The 21,935-nt window shown below is 42.6% G+C and overlaps 1 protein-coding gene across 1 annotated transcript in view; it reads left to right on the plus strand.

Annotated features, from left to right (window-relative positions):
* The window catches only part of POLN (DNA polymerase nu), a gene marked incomplete at its 3' end in the record, with an annotated part of 269,901 nt that overhangs the window by 28,049 nt on the left and 219,917 nt on the right, over window positions 1-21,935 (plus strand). Inside the window, exons 7-8 of the mRNA XM_084625771.1 lie at window positions 10,580-11,095; window positions 16,123-16,319. Coding sequence (XP_084481897.1) covers window positions 10,580-11,095; window positions 16,123-16,319 — 713 coding nt within the window. The remainder of the gene's footprint in view (window positions 1-10,579; window positions 11,096-16,122; window positions 16,320-21,935) is intronic.

Here is a 21,935-nt window from a genome sequence, read left to right on the forward strand (position 1 = left end):
GCTTTTAAATAAATAATAGAACTTACCTATTGGTTGCCTGTTTCATTGTAATAGCAGTTTGATATTCAAGATATAAATAAATATAATTTGTTTTATAAATATACATACTCTGTATATATTATGGTTGAGCTGTAGTGATACCATAGTTAAGGTTGTGGCAACATTTATATTTTGACAAAACTGTGAAATGTAAAAGTATGTGTGGAGCAGGGAAACGCCATTGAAATTAAAAGTCATTGTATTTGAATTTTTATGTTGGTTTGGTGCAGATCAATTTAATACATTTGGATACATTACATGTTGATGTAAAAATGATCAATTTTTTTTTAATAGGATAAGGACTATTTTGGGTGCCTTTTGTTAAAAACGTATAAGTTCCAAGGGGTCTGAGTTTTGCCTCGCACATTACATCTGCTAAGTAGGACAATATTAACTAGAAGTAGGTACTCCTATTTTTTGTTTTTACGTTACTATTTTTTAATTTTGTCTGCATGAAGCAGACATATTAAGCACTCTCAACACTATCATCGGCATGTGACAAGTGTTGTCTGCATTGTAGGACTTTTCTGTAATATAATATAATATATTATATAATATTGGTCTATGGGAAAGTTCCCTGAGCTGCAAAATAGGAGACCATGAGGTGAAATCTTCTCTACTGAGGGTGCTTTATATTTCCTTACATTCACCACCTTTATTACCAAACAAGGCTGTGATCCTAACCCTGGAAGGCAGGTAAGTATGAGCTGCTGCTTCTCTGCCGCCCCCCTGGCCCACATTGGTTCCAGTTTTACAAATATGTTAACAGCAAAATTACATAAGGTCATTCTGATATTTGGGAATATAGAACCCAGTTCTGTAATGTGGTAGATCCAAACCTTACCCACTTAATCCACTTTTATATGCTTTGGTTATCTCCTCAAAATCCATTATAGTGGGAATAGAATCCAGGATTCCTCATCTCTGGTTTTCTACAGTTGTCTAGCAAAGAGTGGTGTAATCCAATGGGAAATTGCCAAGTCTCCCCCCCTCCCCTCCCCGCCCCTTACTGTCTGGTCCACAGAAAGGCTAGCTCAAGTCTTAAGGGCATAAATCCTATGGCTCTAGCTCAGGGTCTCGGGATTCTACAGGGCCAGGTTTCAAACCCTTGCTGATGATCCACATTGGGGGAGAGCAGGGGGAAGCTATTGTGAATGAATGTGATACTAGAGGGTTGCACGTTTCATTGTTTCTGTAGCCCAAGCTCATTGTGCAGACCAGGGATGTAAGTTACATACCTCCATGTGCCATCCCCACTGTGGCTCATGCAGGCTGAGGTCTGTGTATTGTTTAACTCTTTAAGTGCAAATGGCTTTTGAGAGGAAAAAACATGCAGTGAGAATCCGTGGAATGTATGGCTAGATTAGAGCCTATAGCCATTTTACAGTGTACTGCCACAGAACTTAAATTCAATTGTCATTTAAGCTGCTCGTCTTTTTCTTATATATATATAAATGTTAGTTATTGAACCCAGGGTCAAACATAATTCCCTCAAATGTTTGGGCCCATGCTATGATAAATCATAACATTCAAAAACATAACATAATACACCTACATATGACATAAATATAAGTGGTGAATTTAAATTAAGTACCTCCAAACAGCCATAAGAAGGAGTGTTGAATAATCCAAATATCTAAAGCAGGAGTATTTTCAGTTCATCTTGCACTCACCCCACCTCATGCCAGGGGTTGTGCATCTCCCCTCCACCTCTCCTCCCATGCCAGAGTCTCTATGTGTCTCCAAAGTAAATTTAGTCTCCCACTGGATTGGAAGGGATGGGTAGATAGCTGGTGCCCTCCCCCACATGGAATTGGCTTTGGGGAAGCAAAGTACTAAGAGGGAGGAAGGAATAAAACCTCTTTCATTCTCCTCTCCCTCTGGCTCCCCCTGATATTTCTTTCCTTTCTGTCTGGGAGATAAATCTTACAGGATATCAACATTTTAAACTCTATTGGGATATGGGCAGAGCTGAGATGGAGGTTGGGGTTAGGGGTTGGGATGGAAGGTCAGTTACTGAGCTGGTTAAAACAGCTAAGTGAGCTACGCAGATGCAAAGGGGCTCTGTGTGTCCCTCATTTCCACTTTCCTGTTTGCTGATTCTCTCCGGTCCCAAAAAGTCAATAAGGTTCTGCCCAGAACTTTCCTTGAAATTTTGGAATCGATCAAATATGGTGCTCCAAAGTTATTGGTTTCAGAGTAACAGCCGTGTTAGTCTGTATTCGCAAAAAGAAAAGGAGTACTTGTGGCACCTTAGAGACTAACCAATTTATTAGAGCATAAGCTTTCGTGAGCTACAGCTCACTTCATCAGATGCATATCGTGGAAACTGCAGCAGACTTTATATATACACAGAGAATATGAAACAATACCTCCTCCCACCCCACTGTCCTGCTGGTAATAGCTTATCTAAAGTGATCATCAGGTGGGCCATTTCCAGCACAAATCCAGGTTTTCTCACCCTCCACCCCCCCACACAAATTCACTCTTCTGCTGGTGATAGCCCATCCAAAGTGACAACTCTTTACACAATGTGCATGACAATCAAGTTGGGCTATTTCCTGCACAAATCCAGGTTTTCTCACATCCCCCCCACCCCCATACACACACAAACTCACTTTCCTGCTGGTAATAGCTCATCCAAACTGACCACTCTTCAAGTTTAAATCCAAGTTAAACCAGAACATCTGGGGGGGGGGGGTAGGAAAAAACAAGAGGAAACAGGCTACCTTGCATAATGACTTAGCCACTCCCAGTCTCTATTTAAGCCTAAATTAATAGTATCCAATTTGCAAATGAATTCCAATTCAGCAGTTTCTCGCTGGAGTCTGGATTTGAAGTTTTTTTGTTTTAAGATAGCGACCTTCATGTCTGTGATTGCGTGACCAGAGAGATTGAAGTGTTCTCCGACTGGTTTATGAATGTTATAATTCTTGACATCTGATTTGTGTCCATTTATTCTTTTACGTAGAGACTGTCCAGTTTGACCAATGTACATGGCAGAGGGGCATTGCTGGCACATGATGGCATATATCACATTGGTGGATGTGCAGGTGAACGAGCCTCTGATAGTGTGGCTGATGTTATTAGGCCCTGTGATGGTGTCCCCTGAATAGATATGTGGGCACAATTGGCAACGGGCTTTCCTGCAAGGATAAGTTCCTGGGTTAGTGGTTCTGTTGTGTGGTATGTGGTTGTTGGTGAGTATTTGCTTCAGGTTGGGGGGCTGTCTGTAGGCAAGGACTGGGCTGTCTCCCAAGATTTGTGAGAGTGTTGGGTCATCCTTTAGGATAGGTTGTAGATCCTTAATAATGCGTTGGAGGGGTTTTAGTTGGGGGCTGAAGGTGATGGCTAGTGGCGTTCTGTTATTTTCTTTGTTAGGTCTGTCTTGTAGTAGGTAACTTCTGGGAACTCTTCTGGCTCTATCAATCTGTTTCTTTACTTCTGCAGGTGGGTATTGTAGTTGTAAGAAAGCTTGACAGAGATCTTGTAGGTGTTTGTCTCTGTCTGAGGGGTTGGAGCAAATGCGGTTGTATCGCAGAGCTTGGCTGTAGACGATGGATCGTGTGGTGTGGTCAGGGTGAAAGCTGGAGGCATGCAGGTAGGAATAGCGGTCAGTAGGTTTCCGGTATAGGGTGGTGTTTATGTGACCATTGTTTATTAGCACTGTAGTGTCCAGGAAGTGGATCTCTTGTGTGGACTGGACCAGGCTGAGGTTGGTGGTGGGATGGAAATTGTTGAAATCATGGTGGAATTCCTCAAGGGCTTCTTTTCCATGGGTCCAGATGATGAAGATGTCATCAATATAGCGCAAGTAGAGTAGGGGCTTTAGGGGACGAGAGCTGAGGAAGCGTTGTTCTAAATCAGCCATAAAAATGTTGGCATACTGGGGGCCATGCGGGTACCCATAGCAGTGCCGCTGATCTGAAGGTATACATTGTCCCCAAATGTGAAGTAGTTATGGGTAAGGACAAAGTCACAAAGTTCAGCCACCAGGTTAGCCGTGACATTATCGGGGATAGTGTTCTTGATGGCTTGTAGTCCATCTTTGTGTGGAATGTTGGTGTAGAGGGCTTCTACATCCATAGTGGCCAGGATGGTGTTATCAGGAAGATCACCGATGGATTGAAGTTTCCTCAGGAAGTCAGTGGTGTCTCGAAGGTAGCTGGGAGTGCTGGTAGCGTAGGGCCTGAGGAGGGAGTCTACATAGCCAGACAATCCTGCTGTCAGGGTGCCAATGCCTGAGAATTATAACATTCATAAACCAGTCGGAGAACACTTCAATCTCTCTGATCACGCAATCACAGACATGAAGGTCGCTATCTTAAAACAAAAAAACTTCAAATCCAGACTCCAGCGAGAAACTGCTGAATTGGAATTCATTTGCAAATTGGATACTATTAATTTAGGCTTAAATAGAGACTGGGAGTGGCTAAGTCATTATGCAAGGTAGCCTGTTTCCTCTTGTTTTTTCCTACCCCCCCCCCCAGATGTTCTGGTTTAACTTGGATTTAAACTTGAAGAGTGGTCAGTTTGGATGAGCTATTACCAGCAGGAGAGTGAGTTTGTGTGTGTATGGGGGTGGGGGGATGTGAGAAAACCTGGATTTGTGCAGGAAATAGCCCAACTTGATTGTCATGCACATTGTGTAAAGAGTTGTCACTTTGGATGGGCTATCACCAGCAGAAGAGTGAATTTGTGTGGGGGGGTGGAGGGTGAGAAAACCTGGATTTGTGCTGGAAATGGCCCACCTGATGATCACTTTAGATAAGCTATTACCAGCAGGACAGTGGGGTGGGAGGAGGTATTGTTTCATATTCTCTGTGTATATATAAAGTCTGCTGCAGTTTCCACGATATGCATCTGATGAAGTGAGCTGTAGCTCACGAAAGCTTATGCTCTAATAAATTGGTTAGTCTCTAAGGTGCCACAAGTACTCCTTTTCTTTTTGCAAAGTTATTGGGTTACTTACAGACAAACTGAGAAATTCCATCAAGTTGAGTAAAGGGCCTTGTTCACTCTGCCAATAATTTTTTGAAACAATTTAATTCAGCAAACTGGAAAAAAAATAATTCCATCATGTGGAATGGTGCTGATCCCCACATGGGTCATTAGCAGGGTTAGGATATTTAGATACACGGCACAGACCTCTATCACTTGAGCTAACTGGTAGCTGGTAACGGTAGTAAGTTGTTATCCTCTGGGCCAGCAACTAAAAGGGGCTGGCGTGCACTTTGCCAGTGGGTTTTATGTCTATTTGCTAGACAGCAGAAAAATGCTGAGACTTTGGAATACCAGTTTCAATTCCAGGTTCTGGAGGGAGATGTTCTCTAGAAGTTATATACCCTTCTGTCCCTGTTCACCCTTCTGCTCCTGTTCTGTTGGCATCTATCCTTGTTCTCCTTGGTTCCTATCTTCCTATCAACTACCCTGGCTCCTGTCCCTGTTTCCCCTCTGTTTTAACCTCTCCCAGCCTACCCCTGCTTCTCATCCCTTTGCATTTGATGCAGATTGTTCTTGTTCCTCCATCTGTCTTGAGCTCTGGTAAGCTCAAGAGGAAAGAATTTCCTTGCTCTCAGTTCTTGTGCCTGGCACCAGAGTGCATCACCTGCTGCCAGAAGGGTCAGTTATAAATAAAATCCTGCTCAGCCCTAGCAGTTCTTCTGGGATAAGGCATGCTCAGGCACTCTGTGGGGATGAAGCATGCGCAGTCTGGTTGACACACAGGATTTGTGTGCACGAATGGAGCCTCTTGGTGAAGGAGGACTCTTTGGAGAATAAAGCTGCCAGCCTCTAAGGGTTAGAATTGTATATGAATTGCAATTTTTCAGATGCTTATAACTTGCCCAAATATGAATGAATGGCTTTTTCACAGGAATGGGAAAACGCACATCCTTAACACCAGAGACTGACCTCTGCCAAATGTCAAGCCCTTGCAACAGCACACAGAGGTATTAATGTATCTCAGCGAAGTTGTGCAGGTTTTTTCAACATGGGAAAAATGTATTTTTCCTTATAATTATTCTAGGAAACAGCTGAATCACTTTAACACAATCTTTTTAAAAAAATTTCAGCCTGAAGCATATAAATGGCAGGGAAAATTTCAGTGCAAAAGCTTAAAGTTTGGTGAAGTTAAAAGCAACTGAAAATAGGGCCTTTTAAAGGAAAGGTTTTGAAGATCTTAGCCATAGGTATTGCTGCCACTTTTTTTTTTTTTTAAGGTAATAGTAAGAAGATGAATGAGTATAAATTCAGGGGAAAGAAAATCACTTTGGAAAATGAAGAGGCAAGTATATTGTAAAACTAAGGAAAAAGTTCAAAAATGTATTTTTTATGTTGTTTTATTTTCCATCATAAATTTTATAAACAAACTCTGTGTGTATGATTAGTCACCCATTCAGACAATATGCATCCTTCTTCTAGCTTTCTGTCTTACCTCTGTCATCCAGTTAGCAGCGGGAGTCTTGGTTCCAGTTCTGCCTTCTTTGTCAGCTCACTCTAATGACTCCCAAGTTGTCTCTAGCTGTTTCTCCAGGAAGAAGCTGGTATTACTTTTGAGGTGCCATTTCTTTCCACCACTAGTATAATATGGGGACTATGTTTACCTTGCTTCTTTGTGGCTCCTGGGGACATAGCTGTAGTCAGCCATGGGAGGTGAGTGGAAAGGGTATATTGTGCATGCGGAGTCAACCCCGTCCCACCCCCAAAATAAACACACTCAGAGGCGTATATTCTAACTAGCAGAAAAAGAATTCTAGTGAGCAGAGGAGGAAAGGAGACATGCCCAAATTTCTGCTTCCTGTTTCCAGCAAGAACATTTTTTACCCTAGGAGCCATAGCCTGGAACAGTCAGGATCACAGTATTGCCAGCCCCAAGTGTTGAAAATTCATGAGTCAAACCTTTCCTTCCTCCCAAAATGACATTTTGAAATAGAGTAAATTAATCATTTTATTTGTCTGTTCTGCCGTTGAGCCTTTACAGGAGAACTGTCACCCACAGTTTTATGTGTAATACTTCCAGTGTCATAATTCAATTTTACATGCACACAAAGTGAACACAAAAAATATAGGTTTCAGAGTAACTGCTGTGTTAGTCTGTATTTGCAAAAAGAAAAGGAGGACTTGTGGCACCTTAGAGACTAACCAATTTATTTGAGCATGAGCTTTCGTGAGCTACAGCTCACTTCATTGGATGCATACCGTGGAAACTGCAGAAGACATTATATACACACAGAGACCATGAAACAATACCTCCTCCCACCCCACTGTCCTGCTGGTAATAGCTTATCTCAAGTGATCATCAAGTTGGGCCATTTCCAGCACAAATCCAGGTATTCTCACCCTCCGCCCCCCCCCCCCCCGCCAACAAACGCACTCTCCTGCTGGTAATAGCCCATCCAAAGTGACCACTCTCTTCACAATGTGTATGATAATCAAGGTGGGCCATTTCCGGCACAAATCCAGGTTCTCTCATTCCCTCACCCCCCTCCAAAAACCACACACACAAACTCACTCTCCTGCTGGTCATAGCTTATCCAAAGTGACCACTCTCCTTACAATGTGCATGATAATCAAGGTGGGCCATTTCCAGCACAAATCCAGGTTTTCTCACCCCCCACCCCCATACACACAGAAACTCACTCTCATGCTGGTAATAGCTCATCCAAAGTGACCACTCTCCCTACAATGTGCATGGTAATCAAGGTGGGCCATTTCCAGCACAAATCCAGGCTTTCTCACCCCCGCCCCCCGAAACACACACACACACACAAACTCACTCTCCTGCTGGCAATAGCTCATCCAAACTGACCACTCTCCAAGTTTAAATCCAAGTTTAACCAGAACGTCTGGGGGGGGAGGGTAGGAAAAAAACAAGGGGAAATAGGCTACCTTGCATAATGACTTAGCCACTCCAAGTCTCTATTTAAGCCTAAATTAATAGTATCCAATTTGCAAATGAATTCCAATTCAGCAGTTTCTCGCTGGAGTCTGGATTTGAAATTTTTTTGTTGTAAGATAGCGACCTTCATGTCTGTGATTGCGTGACCAGAGAGATTGAAGTGTTCTCCGACTGGTTTATGAATGTTATAATTCTTGACATCTGATTTGTGTCCATTTATTCTTTTACGTAGAGACTGTCCAGTTTGACCAATGTAAATGGCAGAGGGGCATTGCTGGCACATGATGGCATATATCACATTGGTGGATGTGCAGGTGAACGAGCCTCTGATAGTGTGGCTGATGTTATTAGGCCCTTTGATGGTGTCCCCTGAATAGATATGTGGGCACAGTTGGCAACGGGCTTTGTTGCAAGGATAAGTTCCTAGGTTAGTGGTTCTGTTGTGTGGTATGTGGTTGTTGGTGAGTATTTGCTTCAGGTTGGGGGGCTGTCTGTAGGCAAGGACTGGCCTGTCTCCCAAGATTTGTGAGAGTGTTGGGTCATCCTTCAGGATAGGTTGTAGATCCTTAATAATGCGTTGGAGGGGTTTTAGTTGGGGGCTGAAGGTGATGGCTAGTGGCGTTCTGTTATTTTCTTTGTTAGGTCTGTCCTGTAGTAGGTAACTTCTGGGAACTCTTCTGGCTCTATCAATCTGTTTCTTTACTTCTGCAGGTGGGTATTGTAGTTGTAAGAAAGCTTGACAGAGATCTTGTAGGTGTTTGTCTCTGTCTGAGGGGTTGGAGCAAATGCGGTTGTATCGCAGAGCTTGGCTGTAGACGATGGATCGTGTGGTGTGGTCAGGGTGAAAGCTGGAGGCATGACCATTGTGAAGAGAGTGGTCACTTTGGATGGGCTATTACCAGCAGGAGAGTGAGTTTGTGTGTGTGTGTGTGGGGGGGGGGGGCGGAGGATGAGAAAACCTGGATTTGTGCTGGAAATGGCCCAACTTGATGATCACTTTAGATAAGCTATTAGCAGCAGGAGAGTGAGTTTGTGTGTGTGGTTTTTGGAGGGGGGTGAGGGAGTGAGAGAACCTGGATTTGTGCAGGAAATGGCCCACCTTGATTATCATACACATTGTGAAGAGAGTGGTCACTTTGGATGGGCTAATACCAGCAGGAGAGTGAGTTTGTGTGTGGGGGGGCAGAGGGTGAGAAAACCTGGATTTTTGCTGGAAATGGCCCAACTTGATGATCACTTTAGATAAGCTATTACCAGGAGGACAGTGGGGTGGGAGGAGGTATTGTTTCATGGTCTCTGTGTGTATATAATGTCTTCTGCAGTTTCCACGGTATGCATCCGATGAAGTGAGCTGTAGCTCACGAAAGCTCATGCTCAAATAAATTGGTTAGTCTCTAAGGTGCCACAACTACTCCTTTTCTTTTTACAAAAAATGTAGAACTCGCTGCTTGCTATTTGGCAGTAGAATTCACTCCACTGCAGCAGCTGATAGAATATTTGGGTGTCATGCTAAGGATATTCCCTCTCTTTCAGCTTTGGTGTCCTATTGGGAACAGGGGCTCTGGAACAATTTTTATAGTGGGAGTGCTGAGAGCTATTGAACCAAACTGTAAAGCCTTCATATAATGGAAACCACTTCAAGCCAGGGGGGGTTCCAGCACATGTGATTGGGAATGCTGGTTGGGGCAAACTCTTTTTAGTGCCCCCCACTCTGTTCACTTCATTTTCATTCAGTTTGTCTTCTTCCCTAACCAGATACTATCAGTCTAGGGTGACTAGACAGCAAATGTGAAAAATCGGGACGGGGGTGGGGGGTAATAGGAGCCTATATAAGAAAAAGACCCAAAAATCGGGACTGTCCCTGTAAAATCAGGACATCTAGTCACCCTATATCAGTCAGAACCATTAGCTACGTAGATGGCAGACAAGCCACGTACAAGAAGACAGATTTTTCTGTTAATTGTGTTTGGTTATCAACTTGTTCCCAGAGTGTGTAGTCTCAGGCTAGAGAATTGGTTTCATAACTTTGAAGCTAGGAAGCATGAGGAATAAGCTGAGGAAGGGGAAATTAATGTCACATTTTTGGTACCCTGCTTGATAAATGAGGCGAAAGAGTGAATGGGCATGGAAAATAAACTTCCATTTGGCCTCTGAAGACTGTCTTTCCAGGTCATGGATGAAGCACTTTAATATGAATGATAGAGAAGCTTGTACAGCAGCTGCTAATACCAGTTTTGCAGTCAGTTGGCTGTTAACTTTGCACTTTCCATGAGCCCTTTAATTCACTTAAATATGACCCCAACAGCGACAATTGAAAAATAATAGTAATTTTTATTACAAATAATATAAAGGAGTAGAGTGATTTTTTTAAAGGGATGCATATTTAGTCTTTATAGTGTTTTCTCTTTGTTACATAGTCTTGTTAAACTGAATCTTTCTATCTTAATAGAACTCATAAAATGCATCAGGCAGATTTATTTTAAAATGAAAGTAAGACAATATCAACATATTTGAGTTTTTTCCTGCATAAATCATTTTGAAAAGCTTTTCAGGAAATGTTAAATTTATATTTGCTTAATTTTCTGACCTATAATACTAAGGTGAATAATATATCCACTAAAAAGTTTTTGATTCTTCCAGGAGATCCATGATTCTATGGCTGTATCATTAAATATGAATACCAGCACTGCAAAAAGCAGTAGTCTGTTAGCTAGTACAGAACTTACGGACAAAATGTTCTGTGATCAAAACACTGAAATAGTGAGCTCAGTATTGCTCACTTCTAGTATGAGCACTTTTATAAATTACCAGGATGTAGACCTACCAAAATGGGACTATAGAGAGAGAAACTCGTCAGCACAAAGAAAGAAAAATAAGAATAGTGAAAATAATAAAATCACCAGTCTTAAAAGGAAGCAGGATATATCTACTTATTACTCATACAAGATGGAACGGTGGTTACCAATGAAAGAAGATGTTAATTCACATAAAACAAAGCATGATTGGGCTGCTGAACAAGCAGAAAAAACATTTTGTGACATCAGAAATTTAGGACATGAGGAAAAAAGCCAGTTAATCACAACTATAAAAGAGGCAGTAGCTCTGGTAGTTACTATGGTATTTCAAGATGGTTCTTCACAGCTGAGCTCAGATCAGGTTAGTGAATAACAATAGTTTTTGTTCTATGAATTTAAGAAAATGTTCATACTAGAGCTGTGAAAAATGTGTGAAACTTGCCTGATTTTGAGTTTTGTTAAGCTCTGACAAGGATCAATAAATGGTTTGAGAGAACTTGGCCAATTTGTGGAGTTTTGAAAAATATTGATGCAAAACCAGGTGAAACATAGAGGTTCCAGGTGAATTTTCTTTTTAGATTCAAAGCAAAACTCATGGAATATAGAACCATATGGGTGAATATGTTGATGGGTATACAGATCGACTCACTCAAGGAAAGAGGCTTTATTGGGGCTGATTGTACAGAGAAGCCTGGAGTCAACATGGAATGGTGTTTGAGGACTTCAGAAATCTGCATAGGTGATGATTCTTTTGGATTAATCAAGAATTTTATGATTGTCATGCCAACAATTGTTCTGTCTCAGGTGGTTATAGAGTCTTCTAAGGCTGGATACACACTAGATCTAATGTTTGGGTTGAGAGTGCAGTATGGAGGGTTGGATATTACCCATGTCAGATACTTATGGTTTCCTTTGGTTTGAGGTTGGGGTACATGTATTCCAACTGGAGAGGGACTTGATCTGATGATCCTCCTTGAATGGCGGTTGGAACCAGGATGTTTTCAGGTATCCTTAAGGGACATGGTTGATTCCCAAATGACTACTCACAATAGTTAGGAGTTTTTTGCCTTCCACTACTGGTACAATAGCTCTTAATAGCCACCCCCCTTTGCTGGCTTTTCTCTCACAGATTAGTCATCTAGGTAGGGTATACCTGCACCTGCCTCCTCTAGAGGAAGTCTGCTACGACCGACATGCATTTGGTGAATACTTGGGGGCTGTTGACAGATCGAATGGGAGGACCGTGAACTGATAGTGTTTGAGCGCAAACTGGAGAAAATGTCTGTGTGCAGGTCAAATGGTTATATGAAAGTATGCGTCTTTCATGTTGAGTGCGGCGTACCAGTCTCCCGGATCCAGGGAAGGTATAATAGTGCTCAGGGAGACCACGCGGAACGTCAACTTCACCATGAACTGGTTGAGTCCTCTCAGGTCTAAAATGGGTCTGAGACCCCCTTTTGCCTGGGGGATTAGGAAATAATGGGAGTAGAAGCCCTTTCCCCTTAGCTCCTGAGGAATCTCCTCCACTCCCCCTATGGCGAGGAGCGATTGCACCTCCTGGATAAGGAGTTGCTCATGAGAGGGGTCCCTGAAAGGGGGGGGGGAGAGGGGGAAGGAACAGAATTGGAGAGAGTATCCCACTTCTACCATGCAAAGAACCCAGTGATCCTATGTTATTTGGGACCAAGCATGGTAGAAGTGGGATAGATGATACAGAAAACATGGTAGCGTGGTGGGTGCGCCATCCTTGGGCACATCTTCAAAAGGCCTGTTTAGAGCCTGTTTAGACTGGCCATGACCTTGCCCAAATGGGGGTTGGAAGGTTTCTGCCTGCCGTTCCTGCCCCTTCGTCTATAAAAATCCTGCCTCTGACGAGGAGGATATAAGCACTGTTGTTGTGGTTGAGACTAAAGTGCTTGCATTGGGTTGCCGGCGTATGCATTCCCAACGGCTTCATGGTCGCCCTGGAGTCTTTCAAGCTGTGCAGCTTGGAGTCTGTCTGCTCTGAAAAAATCCCCACGCCCTCGAAGGAAAGGTTCTGTAGGGTTTGCTGCATTTCTGGGTATAACAATTAAAATATGTTAATTCGCAACTACATATACTATAATATACATATATGCTAAATATTATACATAAATCTTTACTAAATTTGGTGGTTCTCTTTGCTAACCAGGAGGAAACACTATATCTGTAAATATTTTATTTAAGCATTTATATAGCTCAATCTGAATGTATTCAGATTTTAAATGTTTACATTTTTATTGTGTTAGAATATGAAAATTTATCATTGATTCTGAAGCCATAAGGGACCATTGTGATAATCTAATCCATGCGTTCTCAAACTTCATTGCACTGGAACCCCCCTTCTGACAATAATGTTACTACATGATCCGTGGGGTGTGGGGAGGCGTGGACCCCAAGCCCTGGGGAGTGGGAGAGAGGGCTTCAGCCCTGGGTCCAAACAAGTCTAATGCTGGCCCTGGCGACCCCATTAAAATGGGGTCCTGACTCACTTTGGGGTCCCGACCCACAGTTTGAGAACTCCTGATCTAATCTGATGTCCTGTATAGCACAGCCTATAGAATTTACTCAAAATAATTCCTAGAGTATAGCTTTTGGAAAAACAGCCAATCTTGATTTAGAAATTGTCACTGATCCATTTCTTATTGTACTAGATGCTTAATTTTGTATTCATGAGTTGTATCAAGCTGCATTTGAATTGAAATTGAAATTCAATTAAAAATACACAGAACTAGCACTTAATTTTTTTTAATTAAACATGGCTACCTTAAATGTGTTGGATACATAAGGAAAAAAAAAGTAAATATATCAAAACATATTTTGCATTTAAAACTGATTTATTAAGCAAAGTATTAACTGTAGTTAATGAATTCACAGATTGTTTCTGGTTTCCATGGGCCAGATTATCAGAGGTATTTAGGTACCTAGTAGGATTTTCAAAAGTCCCTAAGCAGGTTAGGTGCCTAACTCCCATTGAAATCTGTATTTTTAGCTGTCTAGCTGCATCTTCTGGTGCCTAAATACCTTTGAAAATCTAGCCCCATGCCCTTCAAGTTTTTTAGAATTAGTAGAGCTCATTGTCTCTCAGCTGGTTTTTGTTTTCCAATCTATAAATAATCTTTTCTGCTTTTTCATCTCCCGCTCTGTTTCTCAACTTTGAATGAAATATTCCCAATGAAGAAAATATTATCTCTGCACCTCTTAACTGAAACCAAAAATAACCAATGCAAAAGCTTTTCTGCACAACAGAAACTGAAAATACTTATATTTGGAAAAATGTAAATATCAGCATCCACTCTATTATGAAGACCACAAGTATTGTAGATACTTATTGTAGTACATGGTTTTGTGGCATATTTATAAAGCTTGTATTGATCTTAAAAAGTTATTCCCCCTCTCCCATTTCTGTATATACTTTAAAAAACAGCATCCTCTAACTCACTAAAATTTGAGAAGGGTGCATTTTGATGCAGGGTGGTTTTTTTTTTTTTATTTTGCTTATTTAAAAGATGTTAATACACTATAGTAATGTTAGGCCATACTGCAGTTGTGAACAGGTAAGGTGCTTGAGCAGAAGCTCCCTCAACACAAACTCAGAGAGTCATTGGCAGGTATTTATTGAGATTTCCCTAACTTTGAAATTCACTGCTCTACCTTGGTCCACCAGAAACTTCTGGACAATAAGGCAAAGACCATCTTTTTCCTCCAGGTTTTTGAGGAAGTGTGTGCCGAGAGTTGGAAGGGTTAATTTATTCTGCTATTCTCATATTAGTAGTTGGATGTATATGTATTTATATGTCAGGATGTTATGACTAGTCTTTAATATTATATAGTATTTTATACTGTGTTTGTTTTTAAATGGGATGAGTATCCAGGGTTAATGACTTAAATTATAAACTCTTGGGTCAGGGACCATCTTTTTTATTTGTGTTTGTACAGCGCCTATGACAATGAGGTTTGGTGCATGACTGGAGCTTATAGGTGCTACCATAATAGAAATATGTAATAATATGTAAGACTGTCAAGCTATTAAAAATGAATTGTGATTAATCGTGTGATTAATCGCACTGTTAAACAATAATATAATACCATTTATTTAAATATTTTTGGATGTTTTCTACATTTTCAAATATATTGATTTCAGTTACAACACAGAATACGAAGTGTACGGTGCTCACTTTCTATTTTTGAATACATTGCACTGTAAAAAAACAAAACAAATAGTATATTTCAATTCATCAAATACAAGTACTGTAGTGCAATAGTACTGTAGTCTCTTTATCATGAAAGTTGAACTTACAAATGTCGAATTATGTACAGAAAAATAACTGCATTCAAAAATAAAACAATGTAAAACTTTAGAGCCTACAAGTCCACTCAGTCCTACTCCAGCCAATTGTTTAGACAAACAAGTTTGGTTACATTTGCCAGAGATAATCATGCCTGCTTCTTGTTTACAAGTGAGAACAGGTGTTCACATGGCACTGTTGTAACCAGTGTCGCAAGATATTTACGTGCCAGATGTGCTAAAGATTCTTATGTCCCTTCATGCTTCAACCACCATTCCTGAAGATATGCATCCATGCTGATGACTGTTTCTGCTTGATAACAGTCCAAAGCAGACTGGACCAGTGCATGTTGGTTTTCGTCATCTGAGTCAGATGCCACCAACAGAAGGTTGGTTTTCTTATAACGCCAGCTACAACAGTGCCATGTGAATGCCTGTTCTCACTTTCAGGTGACAATGTAAATAAGAAGTGGGCAGCATTATTTCCTGTAAGTGTAAAGAAACTTGTTTGTTTTAGCAATTGGCTGAACAAGAAGTAGGACTGAGTGGACTTGTAGGCTCTAAAGTTTTACATTGTTTTGTTTTTGTTACGTTAAAAAAAATCTACATTTGTAAGTTGCACTTTCACAATAAAGAGATTGCACTACAGTAATTGTATTAGGTGAATTGAAAAATACTATTTCTTTTATCTTTTTTACAGTGCAAATATTTCTAATAAAAATAATATAAAGCCCTGTGCACTTTGTATTGTGTGCTGTAATTGAAATCAATATATTTGAAAATGTAGAAAAACAGCCAAAAGTATTTATAATAAATGTAAATTGTTGTTCTATTATTGTTTTACAGTATGATTAAAACTACGATTAATCGGAACTAATTTTTTAATCTAGTTAATTTGTTTTGCATTAATTGTTTGCGTTAATTGCCATTAATTGACGGCCCTAAAATATGTTTGTTTTTTAAATAAATGTACTGTACGTAACACACTGCATCTAGGGAAATGTGGAAATTTCTATATAGAATTGCATAAAGGTGTTCAGTAGAAAAATACTACTCATCTTAATCAATTGTACTTATAGGGCGTAGTCTCATCAGTAAGAGGAATTGTTATGTTAATAAAGAGACAGACAGACCAACTTCGTCCTTCCAATGGCTCTTCAATTGTTAATCCAATTGTTTGGGATGCCTGTACCAGAAATGATAAGTTTATTTATTTAAAAATAGAGCACTCTTCTGTTTGGGAGCAACAGGAACAGACTCATAAGAAGTACATCAGGTGAGGGAACAGACAGTAATCTTTGTTCTGTATGTGTGTAAATAGTAGTGATGTTGATTGTCACTGTTGTCTAATACTACAACAAATGTCTAAGTAATTCTTCTTTGAGTGCTTATTTGCATATGTTCCATTTCTGGTGGCGTGAATATGCCCCATGTGTAGGGTGACCATATTTCCCAAAGGGAAAACGGGACACTGCGTGGGGCCCGCTCATCCAAGCCATACCCCCTCCCCCTCTGCACCTGGGGCTGTCTGTTCCCTACCCTCTTCCCTCCCTGCACATGGGGCTGGCCTGTGCTCTGCCTCCTCTCCCCACAAGCACAGGGCTGACCTGAGTTGCTGGCCCCAGCCCTGCCACCACCATGCACAGGGCTCTCACCTGAGCCCAGCCTGCTCCCCATGTGGGGCTGGTGTCATTCTTCGCCTGATCCCTGCTGCCTCCCACAAGGCTGGTGTCGCTGCTTGCCTGAACCCTGCCTCCCCTCATGCGGCTGGCATCACTGTTTGTCCATATCCTGCCTGCCCCTTCTCCCCTGGCTCGCATTGCTGCTCGCCAGAGCCCTATTCACCCCCCTCCCTCGCCCACACACACACGCACATTCCTCTCTGCCTCTCTGGGGGTGCACTCTGAACTTTTGCCAAAAAAGTCAGGACGGCTGGGACAGGGCTTAAAAAAGGGAGTCTCCTGGCCAAAACGGGACATATGGTCACCCTACCCACGTGCTAGAGATCAGAATGCTTTAGCCAGCAATGTTGTTTGATTGCATCTGCTCCGCTGGTGGCCTCAAAGGTATAAAGCGGGGGGGCAAAGTGTCCAACTGGCCCTCAGTTCCTTTCAGCTGCTCCTGGATGTGAGACTGAGCCAGCCAACAATGTCCACTCTTTTTCCAGTTGCATATTTTATTCTGACTTTGTAAATAGTTAATTATTTAGACTACATATTTAGTATAGTGATGAGTGTAGGTTTCAGCTTTCTCTAGGTTCATTTTTTACCCTGTACAGAAGGTGGGGATGGGTGGGTCTGGCATGATGTTGGGACAGAAAAACCCAGGCTTTAAAGTGAAGGATATGTAAAAGAAAAGCTTAAGAATTGTAAAATCCTTACAAGAGGACAACTAAATCTAGGGACATCAAGATGAAGTTCCTTTTAGAGAAAGCTATAAGGCTGGTCTCTGACTGGATGGGAGACAGGATCCGTCTAGTCTGGGATTGTCCTCAGGGAAAAGTGTCCCAGTAACTGCCTTTATTTCTGGGGCTCTGCCTGCTCCTACCTCTGTGGCTGCGAGCAGGGATAGGCATCACACCTCTGAGGAGCACAGAGGAAGATCTCTCAAGAATCCCTTAAAAGAAAGAGGATTGGGTCACTTCTTTATGTCTTCAGGAAGAAGAAAGCTCTGAAAGCAGCCCCTCCCTTCTCTTTCCAGCAGGAGGCATCCTGGAAGGCTTCTCTGGTGTCCATGTTATTGGACAATTGGTTGGTGAGAGGATCATCTCCAGAGCAGGTGATAAGCAGTGTTCAGTACATCATACTTCTGTTGTCCAGATTGGGACTGAGAATGAACATGGAAGTCTCATTTAATTCCAACACAAAAGATAGTTTATTGGGACTCTAATCGATACCATGATGGCTCGAGCGTACCTACTGCAGGGCAGATTCAACAGTAGGTCAGAGTTGATAAATGAACTGCAAAACAAATCTACTTCAAGGACATGTCTCTGGTTTTAAGGTCACATGGCTTCAGGTACTCTGGTGACCCCAATTATAGATTTTTTTTCTTTCACAGATTCATAGATTCCAACACTAGAAGGGGCCATTGTGACAGTCCAGCCTATCTATATAACACAGGTCTACTAGTGCATATCTTTTAGAAAAACATCTAATCTTGATTTAAAATTTCCAGTGATGGAGAATCCACCATGACCCTTGGTAAATTGTTCCAGTGATTAATTATTCTCACTGTTTAAAAAAAATTACACTTTATTTCCAGTCTGAATTTTTGTCTATGTTCAACTTGTATCGTGTTGTACCTTTCTCTGCTAGATTGAAGAGCTCATTATCAAATATTTGTTCCCTGTGTAGGTACTTATAAACTGTAATCAAGTCACCTCTTAACCTTATATTTTGCTCAGCTAAATAGATTGAGCACCTTGAATCTGTCACTGTAGGGTATGTCTTCCAATTCTTCCAATCGTCTTGCTTGTGACTCTTCTCTGGACTTGTCCAGTTTATTAACATCCTTCTTGAATTGTGGACACTAGAACTGGACACAGTATTCTTGTAGAGCCAAATACAGAGGTTAAAATAACCACTCTACTCCTATTCGAGATTCCTCTGTTTATGCATCCGAGGATAGCATTATCCTATTTGGGCAGTGTCATTCTGGGAGATCATGTTCAGCTGTTGATACACTAGACCGTGTCTCTGTTGTCGTAAGGGGTGGTAATGGATGGCTTATCACCCTGATGGCCACAATATAGATATGAGGGTACACATACCTCAAGAAGTTTTGAACTCCTTCAACTGGTGGAAAGATCCATATTAGGTCTGCAAGGGATTTCTGTTCTCCTCAGAATTTCCCACTAAGTCAGTAGTGACAGATGTGTCGTTGCTGGAGTGTACAGTACAGGGTCAATGGTCTCAAAGAGATGCTTGGGTTCATATCAGTGTCCTGGAGCTCAGAGCAACATGGCTTGCCTGCATGGCCTTTCTACCTCATATCAAATATCAGAGTGTACAGATGAGAATCAACCACAAAGTTTTATGTAAACAAACGTGGGAACTAGATCAACAATGTTGTGCAGGGAAGCAGTTGATCTATGGAATTGATGTATCCTGCACAACAACTGTATATCACCTTCCAGGACTATACGACAGGCTGGCAGACAATCTAAGCAGACCTATTGCTCCGAATTGTAAATGGTCCTTAAAGGATTTGGTCATCAAGTCCATTTTCAATCAGTAGTGTCTGTTTGCAGCTGACCAGAACAAGAAATACAAAGTATTTTGTTCCAAGGGAGGACAAAGTCTGAGTTCTCAAGAAGATGCCTTCCTAATCCCCTGGGTTCAGGCCATATTGTATGTTTATTCCCCCAGTTCCTCTGACCCTACGTGTGTTAAGGAAGGTCAAACCGGACAAGGCCTCAGTCATCCTAATAGCCCTAGACTGGCCCAGGCAATACTGGTTCAAGGAAATCAGAAATCTCTCTGACACCTCCAGTATCTACCAGACTTAATTACTCAGAACAATGGGACAACATTTCATCTAGATTTGTTGTTCCTAAACCTCACAGCATGGAAACTCTCTGGCTAACAGTTCTGTTGATATATACAGCATATTGATTCAGAGCAGAAAGGAGTCTCTGAGGACTGAAAAATGGAAATGTTTTTTATCCATTCAGTAAATTCTTGCCCATGAGAGACATCAGTCCCTCATATCGAGTATCTATTATTCTTAAAAACCTTTGGTTTGTTGCTAAGCTCATTACGTGTGTGTTTGGCTGCTATCTCTGCACATCATCCACCAATTCACGACCATCTCATCCTTCAGTTAAAAAGTTTGTGAAAGGTCTTCTGAGAGTTTTTCCTTCAATAACTTATTTTACAATACTTACTTTTATCTTGGAATCTTAATGTGGTACTTATCTACTTGGAGGGACCTCCATTTGAGCTATTAGCCTTGTGCTCATTACTCCATTTGTCTATGAAGATGGCATTTTTTGTTGCAGTTATATTGGTAGGCCCTACCAGTTTTATGGCCATGAAAAACATGTCACAGACTGTGAAATAAGCCTTTCCACGAGAAATGTGATCTCTCCCATGTTCCGGGGAGCACCCCAGCTGGGGGCTCCTAATTGCTAGTCCAGGCTTGGCTGGCAAGACACAGGACTTGTTCTTCCACAGCACAGCCACTCTCGGGGGGAGATCAGACCCACCTCTGCATACCTCCCGCTGCTGCAGGAAGTTCTGGGGCTGGGCAGCATCCCCGAAGCTTTCTGCAGCCAGAAGAGGCTTCTGGAGGTGGTGGTCCAATCTTCCATGTACTGTTGGGAGCACCTCAGCCAGGTGCTCCTAGCTGCTAACCTGGGTTGGGTGGGGAGATGAGATCTACCTCCAGTGGCAGCGCAGAAGTGAGGGAGCACAGGGAGATCAGTCTCACCTCCATCTGAAATCGTGATATTGACCAATTTTAAAATCCTGGGGCCTTGATATCGACCAAAATGGACTGTGAATTTGGTAGGGCCCTATAGATCGGCATGCAGGGTCTGGGAATCATAGAATATTAGGGTTGGAAGGGACCTCAGGAGGTCATCTAGTCCAACCCCCTGCTCAAAGCAGGACCAATTCCCAATTTTTGCCCCAGATTCCTAAATGGCCCCCTCAAGGATTGAACTCACAACCCTGGGTTTAGCAGGCCAATGCTCAAACCACTGAGCTATCCCTCCCCCCAACCCATGTTTTCCACAGTCCAGGCTAGTGCTCTAACCACTGGACCATCCTTCCTCAGATAATTGCAAGCTCTATGGTGAAACCCCCCATATATAATTTTTCACAGGGTTAAAGTTACACTCTGGTCACAACCTAAATTTCTTCCCAAAGTAATCTCTGACACTTATTTAAATCAGTCCATTCACTTACCTATTTTTTCCCAAAGCCTCATTCAGCTAAGTGTGAGGCTGCATTACATACTCTGATGTTTTCCAAGCTCTGTCTTGTAGGGTTGCCAACTTTTTAATTGCAGAAAACTGAACACCCTGGCCCCGCCCGCACCCCTTCTCCAAGGCCCCGCCGGCCGCTCACTCCATCCCTCCTCCCTCCATCGCTTACTTTCCCCCACTCTCGCTCACTTGCTCATTTTCACTGGGCTGGGGCAGGGAATGGGGTGTGAAAGGGGATGAGAGCTCCAGCTGAGGTTGTGGGCTCTCAGGTGGGGCTGGGGATGAAGGGTTTGGGGGTAAAGGAGGGGGCTGCAGGCTGGGGCCGAGAGGTTCAGAGTGCAGGAGGGAGCTCAGAGCTGGGGCAGAGGGTTGGGGTGCAGGAGGGGGTGCGGGCTCCAGGTGGCTCTGACTTCAGGTGGCCCCAGCATTTCTTGGGGACTGAGGAAGACCGCATGGCTCCCAGGAAGTGATGGCATGCGCCTCCAGCTTCTAGGCGGAGCGGCGGCCAGGTGGCCTCTGCAAGCTGCTCCCGCCCACAGGCACTGAACGCCGCCCGGAGGCGCTGTCCCAAGCGCTGGCTCCACAGCTCCCATTGGCTGCAGCCACGGCATTCCCAGCCAGTGGGAGCTGTGGAGCTGGTGCTCTGGGCAGCGCCTGCACGCAGAGCCTCTATGGCTGCCCCTCTGCCTAGGAGCTGGAGGGACATGCCGCCATTTCCTGGGAGCCATACAGAGCTGCTGGGCACAGAGCCTGCCTGCCCACCTTAGGCCAACCAGACTTTTAGCGGCCCTGTCAGCTGTGCTGACTGGAGCTGCCAGGGTCCATTTTCAACTGGGTGTTCTAGTCAAAAACTGGATGCCTGGCAACCCTATCATTTTGTCTAGAACAAAACCATTCAGAGAGCCTCCTAGGCTAGGGAAGTAGAGCCTGAGCCCAGGCTGCCTCCAGATGAAGGATTAG

The sequence above is a fragment of the Lepidochelys olivacea genome, assembly GCF_965140295.1.
Source record: "Lepidochelys olivacea isolate rLepOli2 genome assembly, chromosome: 4".
NCBI classification, from domain to species: Eukaryota; Metazoa; Chordata; order Testudines; family Cheloniidae; genus Lepidochelys; species Lepidochelys olivacea.